Below are 16,463 nucleotides of genomic sequence, written 5' to 3' on the forward strand. Positions count from 1 at the left end.
ATATCTCAAAACACCTCTTATGTTGGGGTCCAATTATGCAAAACCTACCTTTCTTACTTGTTGGTACCTGTTTTTGTGTATTTGGGATCCCCATCAGTCCTGAAAATTTAAAATCAAGGCATGAGGGAGATAATTAGTTACGCACAACAGATATATCTCCATTTATGGTAGAGAATTACCTGAGTGTGCAACTCCACCATTGTAGTCCGACACTGTAATCAATAAAGTAATTTTTCTCTATCCTCATGTTGTGGGGCAGACTGGCTAGTACATGTACATGCAGCCTCCACTGTTGCCATTTCTAATTCAAAGTAGCATATAGTTCTATTTTATATGTCAGTAGACTCCATATGGAAGTGCTAAAAACTACAATATGGCTGACAGGGAGAAGACACAGTTGAAGTGGAGATATGTAAATAAGACCGCCTACAAAACGGCGCATCCTGAAGAGACTGTCAAAAAAGCAGCTTGAAGGTGGTCTGTATAACAATCTATGCAACATTTTTGACCAAATAACTATTACATATTATGCAGAAAAAAACATAATATGACCCTTTTTAATATGGTTATGTACATTTCAAAAAAGGTTCTCATGTTAAGTATTTGTTTCAATAAAACCACTCGACACACATATTTGGATTTAACTTTGTCCAACGTCACTTAATGGAAAAAATATCGGGATATATATCGTATATATTCAGTCTAACTATATTGAAATAAGAGTTTTGGTCCATATCGTCCAGCCCTACACTAGTGTTAGCACAATTTATGAATGTTCTCTGTGTTTAATTGAGGGTTACAGTAGGCCTTATGATGATATTGTGTTTATATGTACGAGTGCTTAGGTGTTTGAGTGTGTCACACTTGTGGGGCCGCATGTTAGCAGTAGTTGTCGTGATTTTGAGATGTGAAAGAAATGCACCAATGCATCTTGCAGGTAGAAGAATAGTAAATAAAACCAGTTGTCAAACTCTACACAAACACTCAGGTGCAGGGATGTGCACGTAAAACAGAACACTAGTGCGTTTAGGAGCGCGCAAAAAGTCTATAGGGAAACACAAAACAAGGCAACACTTATGGTGAGGCGTGAAAAGAACGAACAGTGTGCCACAGCAGTCAATTCTCGAGTGCTGAATAAAGAGCGAGGCTGGCTTAAGAAGGCTGTCCAATTACTAATACAAATCAGGTGGACTTAACAGTGCTCTGAAGCAGGGGTCAAGTTGCTTAAGGAAGGACCAACCAAAACAGGAAAAGCAACCAAAATAAGAGCGCTAGACCAGAAGTAAAATCATAAATTACAGGAAAATGCCAACAAACTCAAAATAAGGCACGACCTGGTGTGACAAGCCGTGACAGAGTGTTGATAATGACATTGTGATATTTAAGACATTTCATATTGCCCATAATTGTTTTCATTTAGTAGCATCGGTTCCCAGTGAAAAAGCTAAACATACAGCCCTGTTGGCTAAGCAATTTGAATGTATCGCTACTAGTTTGCACCATACTGAAGCAGAATGAGTCTAACACCAGCTAAGAATGTTAAAATATTATTGAAACGGCTGATTTTTATCCATAAAAATATGGAAAAGCTACTGATGGTGTGTTTGACGCAAAATCAACTAGAGCCATACTGTAAAAGTCCACTTTCAAAGGTAAATGCTGTATATTATTATTATATTACTTCAGAAAACTATTGTAGTTGTTAGTATTACATTCTATTGTATTGTTTTAAGTAATATTTCTTATCTAAAAGTTTGTTTTTCTTTTAAATGTATCCTTTGAAAATGTACACTGTTAAAATACGTATCTTGAAGTCGTTACCGCTATTTTTTTTTCCAGACACGGTTGAAAATGAACTTGGTAAGCATAACATAGATTCACCTGGTTACAACATTAGGTACACCTGCACACCCTCTGATCGATTCAGAGAGTACATAAAACAGCTACTTTTACCAGCAATTACGTCGGTGTTATACACATGCCAAGATTAAATGAAAATAATAATTTATTTTACCTTGTTTTGTGTTCCTCTTCCTCCTCCCCTTGCTAGGAGCTTGATTCAATGTCCAAATAAGATCGTCCACCTCGCTGTGATGTCACAACATAGCCAGACTCCAAAACTCCCAAAATTGCGCGCAACCTCACGCCAAAATGCATGAACCTTACGATTTGACGATTTGGCATCAAACAATGTAACAACATTTATAAGTCCGAAAATATGTAATTCGTTAACTTCTGGGTAATGCATTACATTATGTGCCCTGTTAGGTGGAAGGTGTGTCAGACTGTGCCCGTGTTGCCTTTAGCCTCCTGTTGGACATCTACAAGATGGACTGTGAGCAGTTTGGTGACACAGAGAAGCCTCTTTATAAGACTCTGCTTCAACGGATTATCCATCTCCCATGGGAATCTAAAGCCAAATACCATCGCCTCTGTGCTCTGCTTCCATATTTAGAAACAGACAAGGTGACCTTGATTTTTTTTTTCCTGGTTTAATGCAGTTTTTAGATTATAGCATGATTTCTTTCATCGAGCAGGTGCTGAGTCAGTATGCTGAGTTACCAAATCATCTTCTGAAGTGCATGTCAAATGATCTTCTGTCTCCGAGCGGCTCAGAACTTTACAAGTGTCTGATCCAGCACCAGAGAAAAGAGCTTAATGGCGACTCTCCAAAGTCTGAGTCTGATCTGGCCAGTCAGTGGGCAAAATGTTGGCTTCCTGTCATTCTTGAGGCATTGACTTCACGCGCAGTTCTTCTTCAGCGCAACAGCTCCACACACTTACTGCCATCCACCCTCCAAGTCTTCCCCTTGGCTATCGAGCCACTGCTGGCCTCCTTAGACCCATTCTCCCCAGGTCATCTCTGTGCTTGGGCCTTCATCATGAATAGCTACCGGACCACAACCGGAGGTTCCCCATGGGTACTGCAGGGGGATTCCACCTTTCAAACGCTCCAGCTAGCTCTAGGGTCTGCAGACGACAAAGTTCGACTTGCTGCTCTCAACCTCCTGTGTTGTAGCCCCAAAACCAAAGAGGCGCCAACAGCAGAAGAACTAGAAATCCTGAAGACCTTCATTCCTCAGAACCTCAACTCTGAGTCTTCTCTGTTTCGACAACATTTTCAAGCAGCGGTGAGGAAATTTTTGGTTCGGATTAGAGATGGCTGCTTGGCACAGATCAAACGTCAAAAGGGCAAGGGACACACGGACCAGATGATGGAACACTCACAGGACATTCTGGACCAGGGGATAGGTGAGATAATCAACAAAACTGGACTTAAAAATTCTGCATTGACACAATTTTCATTGACATTTTCCAAGTGCTTTTATCTTTGTGTGTTTTTCACACTAAATTACAAAAATACACTTGGGCTAAAGTTAAAGTTAATGTACCAATGATTGTCACACACACACACACTAGGTGTGGCGAAATTTGTCCTCTGCATTTGACCCATCCCCTTGTTCACCCCATGGGAGGTGAGGGGAGCAGTGGGCAGCAGCGGTGCCGCGCCCGGGAATAATTTTTGGTAATTAAACCCCCGATTCCAATCCTTGATGCTGAGTGTCAAGCAGGGAAGTAATAGGTCCCATTTTTATAGTCTTTAGTATGATTTGGGTGGGGTTTGAACTCACAAACTACCGATCTCAAGGCGGACACTCTAACCACTAGGCCACTGAGTAGTATGGCTAGAGCCTATCCCAGCTGAAATTGGGCGATACAGGGCACATTTGGACACACAACCATTCATACTCCCATTTTCCAAATGTTGGTTCCAATTTACTAACATGCATGTTTGTGGACTGTGGGGGGAAACCCATTCTAGCACACAAAGGTCTGATCTATGATTCAAAATCGGAACCATCTGACGACTGTAGCAGATTTGCTGCCACCATGCACTTCTACAATTGTTTTTATGAATCCAAACATGTTTTTATCTTCTTAATACATTTGCTGTGTGTCTTCTACATATAATTTTTTTTAAAGCAGTTTTTGACGTTTGTTTGCAGTAGTGTAGTTGTCTGGCACTGCTTCATTCTTAAGCTTGTTTTTTTTTAAATATATTTTTTTCTATTTTATTTTTATTGTCATATTTATTTATCTTTTTAATACACTTATTTTCAAAAGGCATAATATTAATTGAATGCTTTCATTTGATGTACCGTTCTACCTATACATTAATTGGTTATTTGATGGAGCTTTTAACCCAATTACATTTTTAACAAAATACTAACTTTTGGAATATAAATATTGTATGAACAACTACATTTGTTTTGTGAAGTAATATAATGTACAGCATTTACCTTGGAGAGTGACATCTATGATATCTCCTTACAGTTACTTCTCTGTCAAATACACCATCAGCAAAGTTTCCATATTTTCATGGATAAATGTTCGCCTTTTATTTATTATTTTAATATCCCTGGTTGGCGTTAGACTCCTTCTGCTTTGGTATGGTGCAAACTAGCAGTAATACACTCAAATTTCTTCACCAAGTTTGCGACACCGTTGGTCATGATTTTGATGATTTATTTCTATAATTCAATGAATATCATCCACTTTTTCTTCTCAACACTTTCCTTCACACTCGCTTTCTTCCTTTCCATGTTTGGAAAACAAAGTTATGGCTATCTCTTGCTATAAACTATTGTTAGTGAGTAAGACCAGATATTTAGGTCAAATCTTTCGGAGTTCTCTTTGACATTTGCTACACCAACTAATGGCGGGGATGCTTGTAACTCAAATTGTTACTTGCGGGTTAAAGTATAGCAATTAGCCAAAAGACAGCTCTTACCTCGAAGCACTCTTAATTTTAGGTACCACTATTATAGGATTTTGCGGGTGTACCTTATGAAGTTTGATATTAGAATTTCTTCTCTGCTGTTTATTAATGAGAAACATTTGTTATTTTAGGTTTTGTGGACTGGTTGTGTCAGCTTGCATGCTCCAATCTGACACCAGGACACAGCTACCAGAGGAAGAAGACGGTCTTACTGTTTATGTCTGCGCTGTTTGAAACCTGCACAGACACTTGGAGCCCCGACAAAAAGAAGGGACAACCACCTAGTCAGTGTGGGGCACTGTGATTATGAATATCAATGTTTGATTTGAAATACTCCATCCCCTCTATTTGTTGTTGTCTCCAGTGAACATGGGGGCTCTCGTTAATTGTGCCAGGTTCAGAGGACAGTGGGACTTCTTCTCCAGGGAAAAACTGCTGGTTTTCATCAGCTGTTTGGAAGATTCCACAAATGAGGTAGCGCCGCCTCACTAACATTTTATTTCCACGATGGAAAATAAGAAGATAAATGTTTGCTTTTCAGATTCGTGAGCTGTCAGCTGGGTTATTGGTGAGATTTTTTCCGCCTGCTCTGCCTGAAGATATCGCAGCTGCTTTGCTTGCTAGGACCAAGCAGTTGTTGTGCAGTCCTCGGGTCCAACAGGCCCAGATGGGGGCATTAATGATGAAGGTCCTCCATCACAAGTATGTCCGTCCAACATTACTGCCTCATCTTGCTCATTTACGCTTACATACCACATGTTTATTACTTTGGTTGTCATTTGCAGTCTTATTGACTGCTATGCAGAGAGGTGTTTAATATTGTCACTCTTTCGTGTTGGTAAATAGCCAAAATTATAAGAAACATTTCTCAGTAGGGCCCATTAATGCTGACAACTTTGGCACTTATTTAATAGCTCTGGACCTACAAATGATGACTACAGGTAAAATTCCCCACAAAATAGACAAACTAGTGATTTTAGAACACTTTGGAACGCCCACCTTTAGCTGACGTAACTACAAAAGACTGAATTTGAAGAAGAAAGACCCTTGGTGGGAGAAAGACTGAGTCAGAACCTGGGGGAAAAATGTTTGCCTATTATAAGATGTACAAGTTTTCGCCACTTTTTGCTGTGTTGGTGTCACCGAGCCTCTGTGTTTTTTTCTTGGAGCAGACACACTAGTGGCTACATTATGAAGCTTAATAGTGTTAATATCGTAAACACTGATGTGTAGGTTCAGTGAGAGGACACAAGCTCTGCTGAAGCAGGGATAAAGCAGAGAAAAAATAAGAAAGTATTTTGTGTCCTCTTCTACTGATGTTTTATGGCTAGACTTGTACCTTTAATGGAGTTGAATTGTGCTTAAGAAAATGCTGAAAAAACTTCGATAAATATTCGTCTTAATGAAACATATCCACCAGCTTTAGAAGGGTGGGAACATACACACCAAAAAAAGGTAAATATGTGTCATTATAAGCTTAAGAAAATACTTATGACGGACAGACACTGAAGATATGGAAACACAGGCTATGGTGTCTATAGATAATCATATTTATATTTCTTTTTTGCTCATAATATTAACCATATCAGTTGCGTAAACTGGGACAGGCCAAGCGAAAGGAGTATAATTTTAATGATTCTGACTTCAAAGAAGAAAGGTCAGCGTTTGAATAGAAAACAAATAGACGCAAGACTCAAGCCAAATGCAAACACTAAAATCATAGGCACCCTCAATAGGAGAAAGACTGAGTGAGAACCGGTGCTCAAAAGCAAGAGAACCTTTAAAAAAAACGGTGTCCTCTTCTACTGATGTTTTTTTAAGATGCTTGAGGAAATACTGAAAGAGCATGAGGAAACATAACCTATGGTGTCAATGGAAGACCAGGGAAGTCCATAAATTAGGATTCTTTTATATTTCTTTAGTCGCTTATAATGTTAACTATATCAGTTTTGAAGTAATCGTGGACCAGGCCCACAAAAATATGCTAATAAGTGATCAAAATAATAATTTTACATGCCTTTATCCACACTGTTTATGCAGGGAAATAGGCTCCAGTTCTGTGAATACGTCACACCAAGAGGGAGAAACATACAGAGTCTGATAATGGAAAGAAGGCATTCAAAGTTCTCCTGTTATTACTCAAAAACTAATTTTTATTATGGGAAATTTATTGTCAGTAGAAAAAAAATACATATAGGTAACTTGTTAGTGAAATATCGGTCATCTGGTCGTTATGGCTCCTTTGATTCTAGTCTCAGCCAAAACTGACCATAAAGACCGATGTTTCCCTCTACTACATACATCATTTAAGTCTCACACTCTTTATTTAGGTGGCAAGGCCTCCATGAAGACTGCAAACGAAACTGTGACATCTCTATCGATGGCGGCCATCATATAAAGGCTTCTGGCTTCATAAGCTTTCTTGTGAAAGAGCTTGAGGATCATTGCCTTACAGCCGAGGCGGACATGATGCTCGCTGCCAGAACCAAGCCCATACACAGTAAGTCCAGATGGAGAAGTAGACACTCCCCATTAGAGACTATCAGGTTTGGGGTTATTTATTTTCAAGGTGTGCTGAGCGCTCTACAGCGATGCTTGTTGGAGGCCACATGCACCATCTACGATTCGCTTGGTCCTGCACTGACCACTAAGATGCTGAGCCTGCTGGAGAACATCTCGCTGCTCCTGCTGGGTGTGCTGCAAGGACAACAGGATACTGAAAGTGGTAATCTTCATTGGGCTCAGTTCAAAGCTTAAGATCACTGTATCTGCCATGATTACTGTCTTCTCCTTTAGATACTCCTCCTTCTTTTTGTGATATGGGGAACGCCATCAGCTCTCTGATAGCACACTCATCTGGAGGAAACCAACGAGATGTAGGAGAAGAGTGTGTCCTGTTGTCAGAAGAACACAACCTTGTTCTCACCTGCTGCTGGGTCTCACTCAAGGTACAACAGAACTCTGATGGCAATTTTACGTTTTAGCATGATTGGGCTTTGCTCATGTGCGTTTGTGTCATTCTAATTACTAGGAAACAGGGATCCTTTTAGGTGCTCTGGTTGAGAGAATTCTTGCAGAATGTAAGCCTGGAACATGTTTTCTAACAAAACATCATCAAGAAAGAGCGTCGGACATTTTCAAAAATATTCTCCTCAAATGCCGTCACTGGGTAAGTCTGTATCAAGTGTTGCTCCATCTCATATGCAGGTATTGTAGAGTGATAAATATTTGTTAACTATCAACATAGACTCTATTTACACGAATAACCAAATCACTCGGGGTGTTTCAAGTCGGGTTTTATGCTGCCGAATCCGAGTCCGATACATGAGTGAGATCGCAGGGCGATACCAATACTAAGCACATGTATATTTACAAACCCCGTTTCCATATGAGTGGGGAAATTGTGTTAGATGTAAATATAAACGGAATACAATGATTTCCAAATCATTTTCAACCCATATTCAGTTGAATATGCTACAAAGACAACATATTTGATGTTCAAACTGATAAACTTTTTTTTTTTTGTAAATAATCATTAACTTTAGAATTTGATGCCAGCAACACGTGACAAAAAAGTTGGGAAAGGTGGCAATAAATACTGATAAAGTTGAAGAATGCTCATCAAACCCTTATTTGGAACATCCCACAGGTGAACAGGCAAATTGGGAACAGGTGGGTGCCATGATTGGGTATAAAAGTAGATTCCATGAAATGCTCAGTCATTCACAAACAAGGATGGGGCGAGGGTCACCACTTTGTCAGCAAATAAGTACCAATGATTGTCACACACACACTAGGTGTGGTGAAATTTGTCCTCTGCATTTGACCCATCCCCTTGTTCACCCCTTGGGAGGTAAGGGGAGCAGTGGGCAGCAGCGGTGCCGCGCCCGGGAATGCGTGAGCAAATTGTTGAACAGTTTAAGAAAAACCTTTCTCAACCAGCTATTGCAAGGAATTTAGGGATTTCACCATCTACGGTCCGTAATAAAGGGTTCAGAGAATCTGGAGAAATCACTACACGTAAGCAGCTAAGCCTGTGACCTTCGATCCCTCAGGCTGTACTGCATCAACAAGCGACATCAGTGTGTAAAGGATATCACCACGTGGGTTCAGGAACACTTCAGAAACCCACTGTCAGTAACTACAGTTGGTCACTACATCTGTAAGTGCAAGTTAAAACTCTCCTATGCAAGGCAAAAACCGTTTATCAACAACACCCAGAAACGCCGTCGGCTTCGCTGGGCCTGAGCTCATCTAAGATGGACTGATGCAAAGTGGAAAAGTGTTGTGTGGTCTGACGAGTCCGTATTTGAAATTGTTTTTGGAAACTGTGGACGTCGTGTCCTCCGGACCAAAGAGAAAAAGAACCATCCGGATTGTTATAGGCGCAAAGTTGAAAAGCCAGCATCTGTGATGGTATGGGGGTGTATTAGTGCCCAAGACATGGGTAACTTACACATCTGTGAAGGCGCCATTAATGCTCAAAGGTACATACAGGTTTTGGAGCAACATATGTTGCCATCCAAGCAACGTTACCATGGACGCCCCTGCTTATTTCAGCAAGACAATGCCAAGCCACGTGTTACATCAACGTGGCTTCATAGTGAAAGAGTGCGGGTACGAGACTGGCCTGCTTGTAGTCCAGACCTGTCTACCATTGAAAATGTGTGGCGCATTATGAAGCCTAAAATACCACAATGGAGACCCCCGGACTGTTGAACAACTTAAGCTGTACATCAAGCAAAAATGGGGAAAGAATTCCATCTGAGAAGCTTTAAAAATGTGTCTCCTCAGTTCCCAAACGTTTACTGAGTGTTGTTAAAAGGAAAGGCCATGTAACACAGTGGTGAACATGCCCTTTCCCAACTACTTTGGCACGTGTTGCAGCCATGAAATTCTAAGTTAATTATTATTTGCAAAAAAAAATAAAAATGTATGAGTTTGAACATCAAATATCTTGTCTTTGTAATGCATTCAACTGAATATGGGTTGAAAAGGATTTGCAAGTCATTGTATTTCGTTTATATGTACATCTAACACAATTTCCCAACTCATATGGAAACAGGGTTTGTATATTTTCTATTTATAATTAGTGAGTGCTATTGACAGTTTAACAATATCATCACTATGGTTTAAACCAATACCTTATTCTCTTTTATGACATACAATTGCCTGAGTAAACCAAATTCAATAGTACAGAATATCTCAAGGGTGTCCAAAACACAGTCCGCTAACTCAATTTGGCCCACGAGACAGCACGGTGCTCATAACATATACAAATTATATTTTTGTTGCCATCTGGTGGCCAATGATAGTAACTCAACCATTAATTGTGACTCAACATATAATTTATTTATATGACCCAATCCAAACCACCTTCCTAAGTCATGGTGTAGAAAAAAAAATCAACCAGCACAAACATTTAACAAACATGGTCAAACATAGCACAACCTGCTCATTGAAATTTGTGGATATTTTGAAAAATGTCCCATCAACATTAAAAAAGTCTAAATTACACCCATTTAAATCCATTACAAGGGATGATGGGGGAAAATGCAAAACACTCTTGGCGCACTTATCCATGTTTGGCGAATTTTTGCTGCTTGATATTTGGAATTGAATAAGAATCTTAAGGAGGTTGTCACATAAGTAAACAAGGTAAGAGCTGTCACATATTCTTAATAACCAATTATAATAATCATCAATGATCAGAGGTGGGTAGAGTAGCCAGAAATTGTACTCAAGTAAGAGTACTGTTACTTTAGAGATTTATTACTCAAGTAAAAGTAATGAGTAGTCACCCAAATATTTACTTGAGTAAAAGTAAAAAGTATGTTGTGAAAAAACTACTCAAGTACTGAGTAACTGATGAGTAACATACACACACACATATTATATATATATATATATATATATATATATATATATATATATATATATATATATATATATATATACACATATATACACATACATTGATATATACAGTATATCATTTATATTTATTTATTTTGCCGTTTTTGTTTACATGTTAAAGGTGTTTTAATGAATATACATGCATGTTTAACACATATAGATTCCTTTCTTTCATGTTGACAAGAATATAAGTTGGTGTATTACCTGATTCTGATGACTTGCATTGATTGTAATCAGACAGCAGTGCTTAACGTCCACGTTTTCAAATGCAGGAGAAAAAAAGTTCCTCCTTTCTGTCTAATACCACATGAAAGTGGTTGGTTTTTGGTATCTTATTTGTCCAGCTTCCATATTCGTTTTCACACACTTTACAAGAAATACATTGGCGGCAAATTCCGTAGCTTGCTAGCTTGTTTGCGCTGGCTTTCGAAGACTCTTATTTTGAAAGCGCAGGCGCGATGGAGCGGCACTTTTATTGTGAAGACAGGAACTGTGCAGTCAGTCTTTAGGCTTGTGACGGGATGTACGTTTGAAATAAAAAAGTGTCTTTTTTCCTTCACACTTTTGATTGATTGATTGAAACTTGTATTAGTAGATTGCACAGTACAGTACATATTCCGTACAATTGACCACTAAATGGTAACACCCCAATAAGTTTTTCAACTTGTTTAAGTCAGGTCATGTGACCGCCTGGCTCTGTTTGATTGGTCTAACGTCACCAGTGACTGCATCTGATTGGTGGAACGGAGTCAAACGTCACTAGTGACTGCATTTTATTGGTGGAACGGAGTGAAACGTCACCAGTAATGCAGGCCCTTTGAAGGTCTGTCTGACAGACCAAAACAAACAAAGCGTGCATTAACAGATCGATAAAAATTAGTAGCGAGCTGAATGTAGATAAAAGTAGCGGAGTAAAAGTAGCGTTTCTTCTCTATAAATATACTCAAGTAAAAGTAAAAGTAAGTTGCATTAAAACTACTCTTAGAAGTACAATTTATCCCAAAAGTTACTCAAGTAGATGTAACGGAGTAAATGTAGCGCGTTACTACCCACCTCTGTCAATGATATAGCATATTATTATAATATGTACTCATACTGTGTATATGTATAAGCTATATATATATATATATATATATATATATATATATATATAAGCTATATATAAGCTATATATACATATATATATATATATATATATATATATGTATAAGCTATATATATATATATATATATATATATATATATATATATATATATATATATATATATATATATATAGCTTATACATATGCTATAACTAAACATAAGCAAAAACTACTACCAAGTAGTCATTTAAATCCTTTCGATTTTGCCCTCAAAATCCTAATAAAAAAAATATATAATTATATATATAATGCTGACACACCAACAGTTGTTATATTATCTTCTCTCTAAATTGTTAATATATTACTTGTTAATTGTGTGTTAATAACTGTTTACTTTCTGCTGTAACAAAGTCCCATCTCGTCTTCTTGAAGTTTACTCAGCACTTGTTTCTTGGTGTTTTTAAAGCTAACTTAGTAGTTAGCTCAGCTATATGCCTGCTCCTGGCTGGCTCTCCAGAGATATCAATACTTGAGAATGATTCTTAAAGAGGAATTGCACTTTTGTTGGAATTTAAAACAGCCGTAAAGAATCGTTCACAATCATTATGAGAAACAAAACCACACGTCTTTTTTTTTTTTAGGGTTTTAAAGATGATAAAAAACGCTTGAAAGATTGGCGTAATGGGAGTCACCATTGTGGCCTTTAAAGCCTCAAACAACTTTGAAACTCCATCAACGTTTTGTATACACACTGCAAGTCTATACAGTATATAATGTAGTAACAGACACTTTCATAACAATATGTAATATGTTCAATATTTTCCATCCATTTTCTACCGCTTGTCCCTTTTTGGGGTCGCGGGGGGTGCTGGAGCATATCCCAGCTGCACATGTAAATGTGCTCTAACCCCGAACAATAAGTTATTTATTTTAGGAAACAGAAAATTCACCTGTGGACCAATTTCTTATCGGGACAAAAATATGTAGTGTCTGAAGGAACAAACTAAAACAAATTAAATAGAATTTTGGACAATGCAGTGTGAAGCTGGACAAAATATAAAAATGTCTAGACAAACATTTGGACTCAATTTTGGCTTGACATGCTTACACTAAATTTCCATTCTGTCCACCAGGGGGCAGTAGAGGGATGCGCTGTGGGCTTCACCAGGTTCTGTTCCTCTCTTCTCAGCAGCACTGATCCTGAGCTCAGATATATACCAGCTTTAATGCTCCAACAAGTGAGCTCCGCTACATCCTCACTTGTATGCTGCAGAAGATACTGGCTGACATATGTTGAATGTTTCTGTCTGATCTCCTCAGGGATTACAAGTGGTTCAATCTCCTAGTGTAACGTCTGTAACCCGACGAGCCGCAGGGTTGCCTATGCTCATCCTGTGCGTTTTGTCTGCAGAGGAGGCTAGTAAAACACGGCCACTCTTGGCGCACAGCATGCAAACCTTATTGGATACAGCCAGAACTCCCCTTCCTGGGAACTGGGACCAGACGCTGGACCTCCCACAGGTGCATAAACAGAACCGCAACAAGGATAAAAGTAACGACTTGGAAGACAAATTCTAACACCTAGTTGTGTTTCCCGTCACAGGTGTGTGCGGTTCACACCTTGCAGGCCCTAGTACGTGGATCTGGCCTGGGTGTTGCCATCCTCCAGTTTGCCCCAACTGTTGCCATTTTGTCTCTCAAACTGCTCAGTTCACCCTGCTGGGCCATGAGGAATGCAGCACTGCAGCTTTACAGTACGACACAATTTTTTTCTGCATAAGTGAAAGTTAGGCTGCTCATGTTGAAATTGTTCGCCAGGTTCTCTCTGCTCAAGGATGCTTGGTCAGAGGCCCAGCGGTGATGAGGGTGGAACTAAACATGGTATGTCCACCGATGCCTTCTTCCACCACTACTCTTCTCTGCAACCCTTTCTTCTTGAGGAGCTTAAAGGGGCAGCTAGTGACCTTCAATGTCCACCCGACGAAGCCAGGCTTCGCCTGCACCCCGCGCTCTATCCAATCCTTACTCTCTTATCCCAACTCCAGCCTGGAGTCCAGGATTCAGCAGAGTAAGACAATAATCATTTTGTTTTTTTTGTATCTCAAAGCAGTGGTTCTCAAAAAAAAATTCTGCAAATACCACCTCAGAAAACACTTGGCTCTCCAAGTACCACCATAATGACCTACCATACAGTAGATTAGTAGGCCTAAGTATTCATTAAAAACAAGGCAGAGGTTTTATTGAACAAGTATATTTAATATTTGAGTCACTGTAACATTACACACAGTTTGAACAGTAACACGGTGTTTAAATATTTAAGTGATTCTTTGGCATACCACTAGTGGTACGCGTACCACAGTTTGAGAATCACTGTCTTAAAAGTATGATTGTGTGTGCCTGATTTTTTTTTAATCCCACCAGAACATTGGCAGACTTCCTACCTCCTCTACTCCAGCTGTCTGCCAGTCCCGTTTACAGTGTAAGAGTGATGGCCTCAAAGGCGCTGGTCGCTATGACTCCCCCCTCAGAGTACATGAACATCCTCATCAAGCTGACGGCCCAGTTGCCCCGTACACCAGAGCATTGCTGTCACAACTTGCTCCACGGACAGCTGCTGCACATTAAAGCTCTGCTGGACCGAGCTCTCAGTATAGACTGGTGAGACAATTAGAGAAAGCATCATTCATTTACCGTATCCTGACGTGTCTGTGTTCACAGCGTATGTGCAGCAGAGTTCCACGCAGTGGTGAGTGCTGTCGAGGCATCAGTGTGGCTCGCCACCAACGATCAGCGCTGCCCTCTGGTGAGAGCTGCATATGTCGCGGTGGTCGAGTTGATAAGAAAAGGTTGCTGTGAGACTTTCTTGTCAAAGCTCTTCGACATTCTCGTTCTTGACCTTGGAAGAACTCAACAGGGACTTCAGGTGTGTGATACATATTGTATACAACTGCTGTACCAACAGGTTTATGTAAATTAGGTCGTAGCCAGCGACCACAATTCCCCATTGATTGAGAGCTAAGTCAAGCAATGCTTGCCAGTGACCAAAAAGAAAATGATATCATGAGGCTATTACACATGTATATTGTCTCCAAGCTGCAGGCAGCCGTCTGAGCGCAACCATAATAAATTCATGGAAATTTATTGTCATTCCAGCACACATAAATTGGTGCGGAATTTAGTACCCAAGGTCCCAGATTTAACCCAATGAATACCAAAAGAACGACAGTATGTACATAATAATTGTAATAATATAGGATATAAATAAAGTAACGTATTTTCTGGATTATAAGCCGCTACTTTTTTCTAATGCTTTGAATCCTGGGGCTTATAAAATTGTGCGGCTAATTTATAAATTTTTCTTCACTAACGACGATTATGTTTTGTATTCAACAAATAGTTTTTATATTACACCGACAGACACACTGAAAAAGTGTGTTATTGTTTGTGCTATGGCGCCATCCTTTGAACAAGTTTGCTCATTGCAGGTGCTGCTGGTTGAAAATGTATGTCCTGTTTCTTGCCTAGAACAAGAAGTACAACCGTCCACAGCGTTACTGCTCGTAAAGATTATTCATTCATCACTTCAAGCAACGTTTGTAACTTTTACAATACAAGTAAAACAATTCATACTTACTAAACCGTCCCACGTGCGATGTCTGTAGGAGATTTTCCATGCATATTGGTACGTATTATTTTAACGTAATCAAGCTAGCGTCGTTAGCATTAGCGAATATGCTAACCCGTTTACAAGTGTCTGTGTTTGTATTACTAACTTACATTGTCATTATTTTTGGATTGTTTCAGTTTTGTAATTCACCAAAACGTCACCGTGCAGTTACTGAGTCGGTTTAGCTAATTGGAGAGCTAGCCTCTGCAGCTTGTGGGTCCATGACAATGACTTCTGTTTTTTTTTTTATCAGCCGTTTTACTGCCATGTTATAGGCACCATTTGGAAACAATTATGGTATGGAAATAAATATTTACAAAATCTTTCGTACCAGTAAATATCTGCGGTTTATAGTCCGGTGTGGCTAGAATATGTACAAAAAAAAAATGTTTTCTTCTAAAATTTGGTGTGTGCGGCTTAAGTACTGGTGCCCTCTATAGCCCAGAACAAACGGTGGGTTATAAATATCATAGGTTATTAGAGTACGTTATAGGTGCCATAGGTTAATAGGAATAGATTTTACATAGATTACAGTCCCTCGCCACATCGTGTTTCAAATATCGCCACTTCAACACATCGCATATTTTGTTTTGATATTTTTTCAAGCATATTCTAAAGTTTTTTGGTTCTAAATTAATTAATCATTAATTAATGATTCTTACTTCCTGGAAATTCGTTTACCTTGTCACGGTCATGTCCGTAACCAATTATCAGCGATAAACAAGGCACCTGTACATGATAATTTAAATAGAATGGTCTATAAATAGAGTAGGTTTTAAATATCGTAGGTTATATATAGCATAGTTTAATATGAATAAATACATTATAGCTACACAAATATAGAATATAATAGATTGATATTGTGGTGAAAATAGAATGTAAAAACAATGACAGCAAAACCAAAACAATTGGTTTGGTATGCAAAAGCCCAGTTCAGCATATTTGGGGCATGCGTATGGCGTCAAAACAGTGCCAAAAATACCCACACTCTGCCTGCGCGCGTGATCCTTATTTT

At 39.1% G+C, this 16,463-nt stretch overlaps 1 protein-coding gene across 1 annotated transcript in view; it reads left to right on the forward strand.

Annotated features, from left to right (window-relative positions):
- LOC133622938 (tRNA (32-2'-O)-methyltransferase regulator THADA) overlaps nt 1–16,463 on the forward strand; it is a 36,504-nt gene that overhangs the window by 10,071 nt on the left and 9,970 nt on the right. The window contains exons 11-25 of the mRNA XM_061985795.1: nt 2,269–2,466; nt 2,538–3,252; nt 4,912–5,064; nt 5,145–5,254; nt 5,322–5,482; nt 7,111–7,280; nt 7,350–7,505; nt 7,577–7,728; nt 7,812–7,949; nt 12,915–13,019; nt 13,102–13,302; nt 13,385–13,535; nt 13,600–13,849; nt 14,203–14,439; nt 14,500–14,704. Of these exons, the coding sequence (XP_061841779.1) occupies nt 2,269–2,466; nt 2,538–3,252; nt 4,912–5,064; nt 5,145–5,254; nt 5,322–5,482; nt 7,111–7,280; nt 7,350–7,505; nt 7,577–7,728; nt 7,812–7,949; nt 12,915–13,019; nt 13,102–13,302; nt 13,385–13,535; nt 13,600–13,849; nt 14,203–14,439; nt 14,500–14,704 (3,102 nt within the window). The remainder of the gene's footprint in view (nt 1–2,268; nt 2,467–2,537; nt 3,253–4,911; nt 5,065–5,144; nt 5,255–5,321; nt 5,483–7,110; nt 7,281–7,349; nt 7,506–7,576; nt 7,729–7,811; nt 7,950–12,914; nt 13,020–13,101; nt 13,303–13,384; nt 13,536–13,599; nt 13,850–14,202; nt 14,440–14,499; nt 14,705–16,463) is intronic.

This window comes from Nerophis lumbriciformis, linkage group LG12, assembly GCF_033978685.3.
Source record: "Nerophis lumbriciformis linkage group LG12, RoL_Nlum_v2.1, whole genome shotgun sequence".
Classification (NCBI taxonomy): domain Eukaryota; kingdom Metazoa; phylum Chordata; class Actinopteri; order Syngnathiformes; family Syngnathidae; genus Nerophis; species Nerophis lumbriciformis.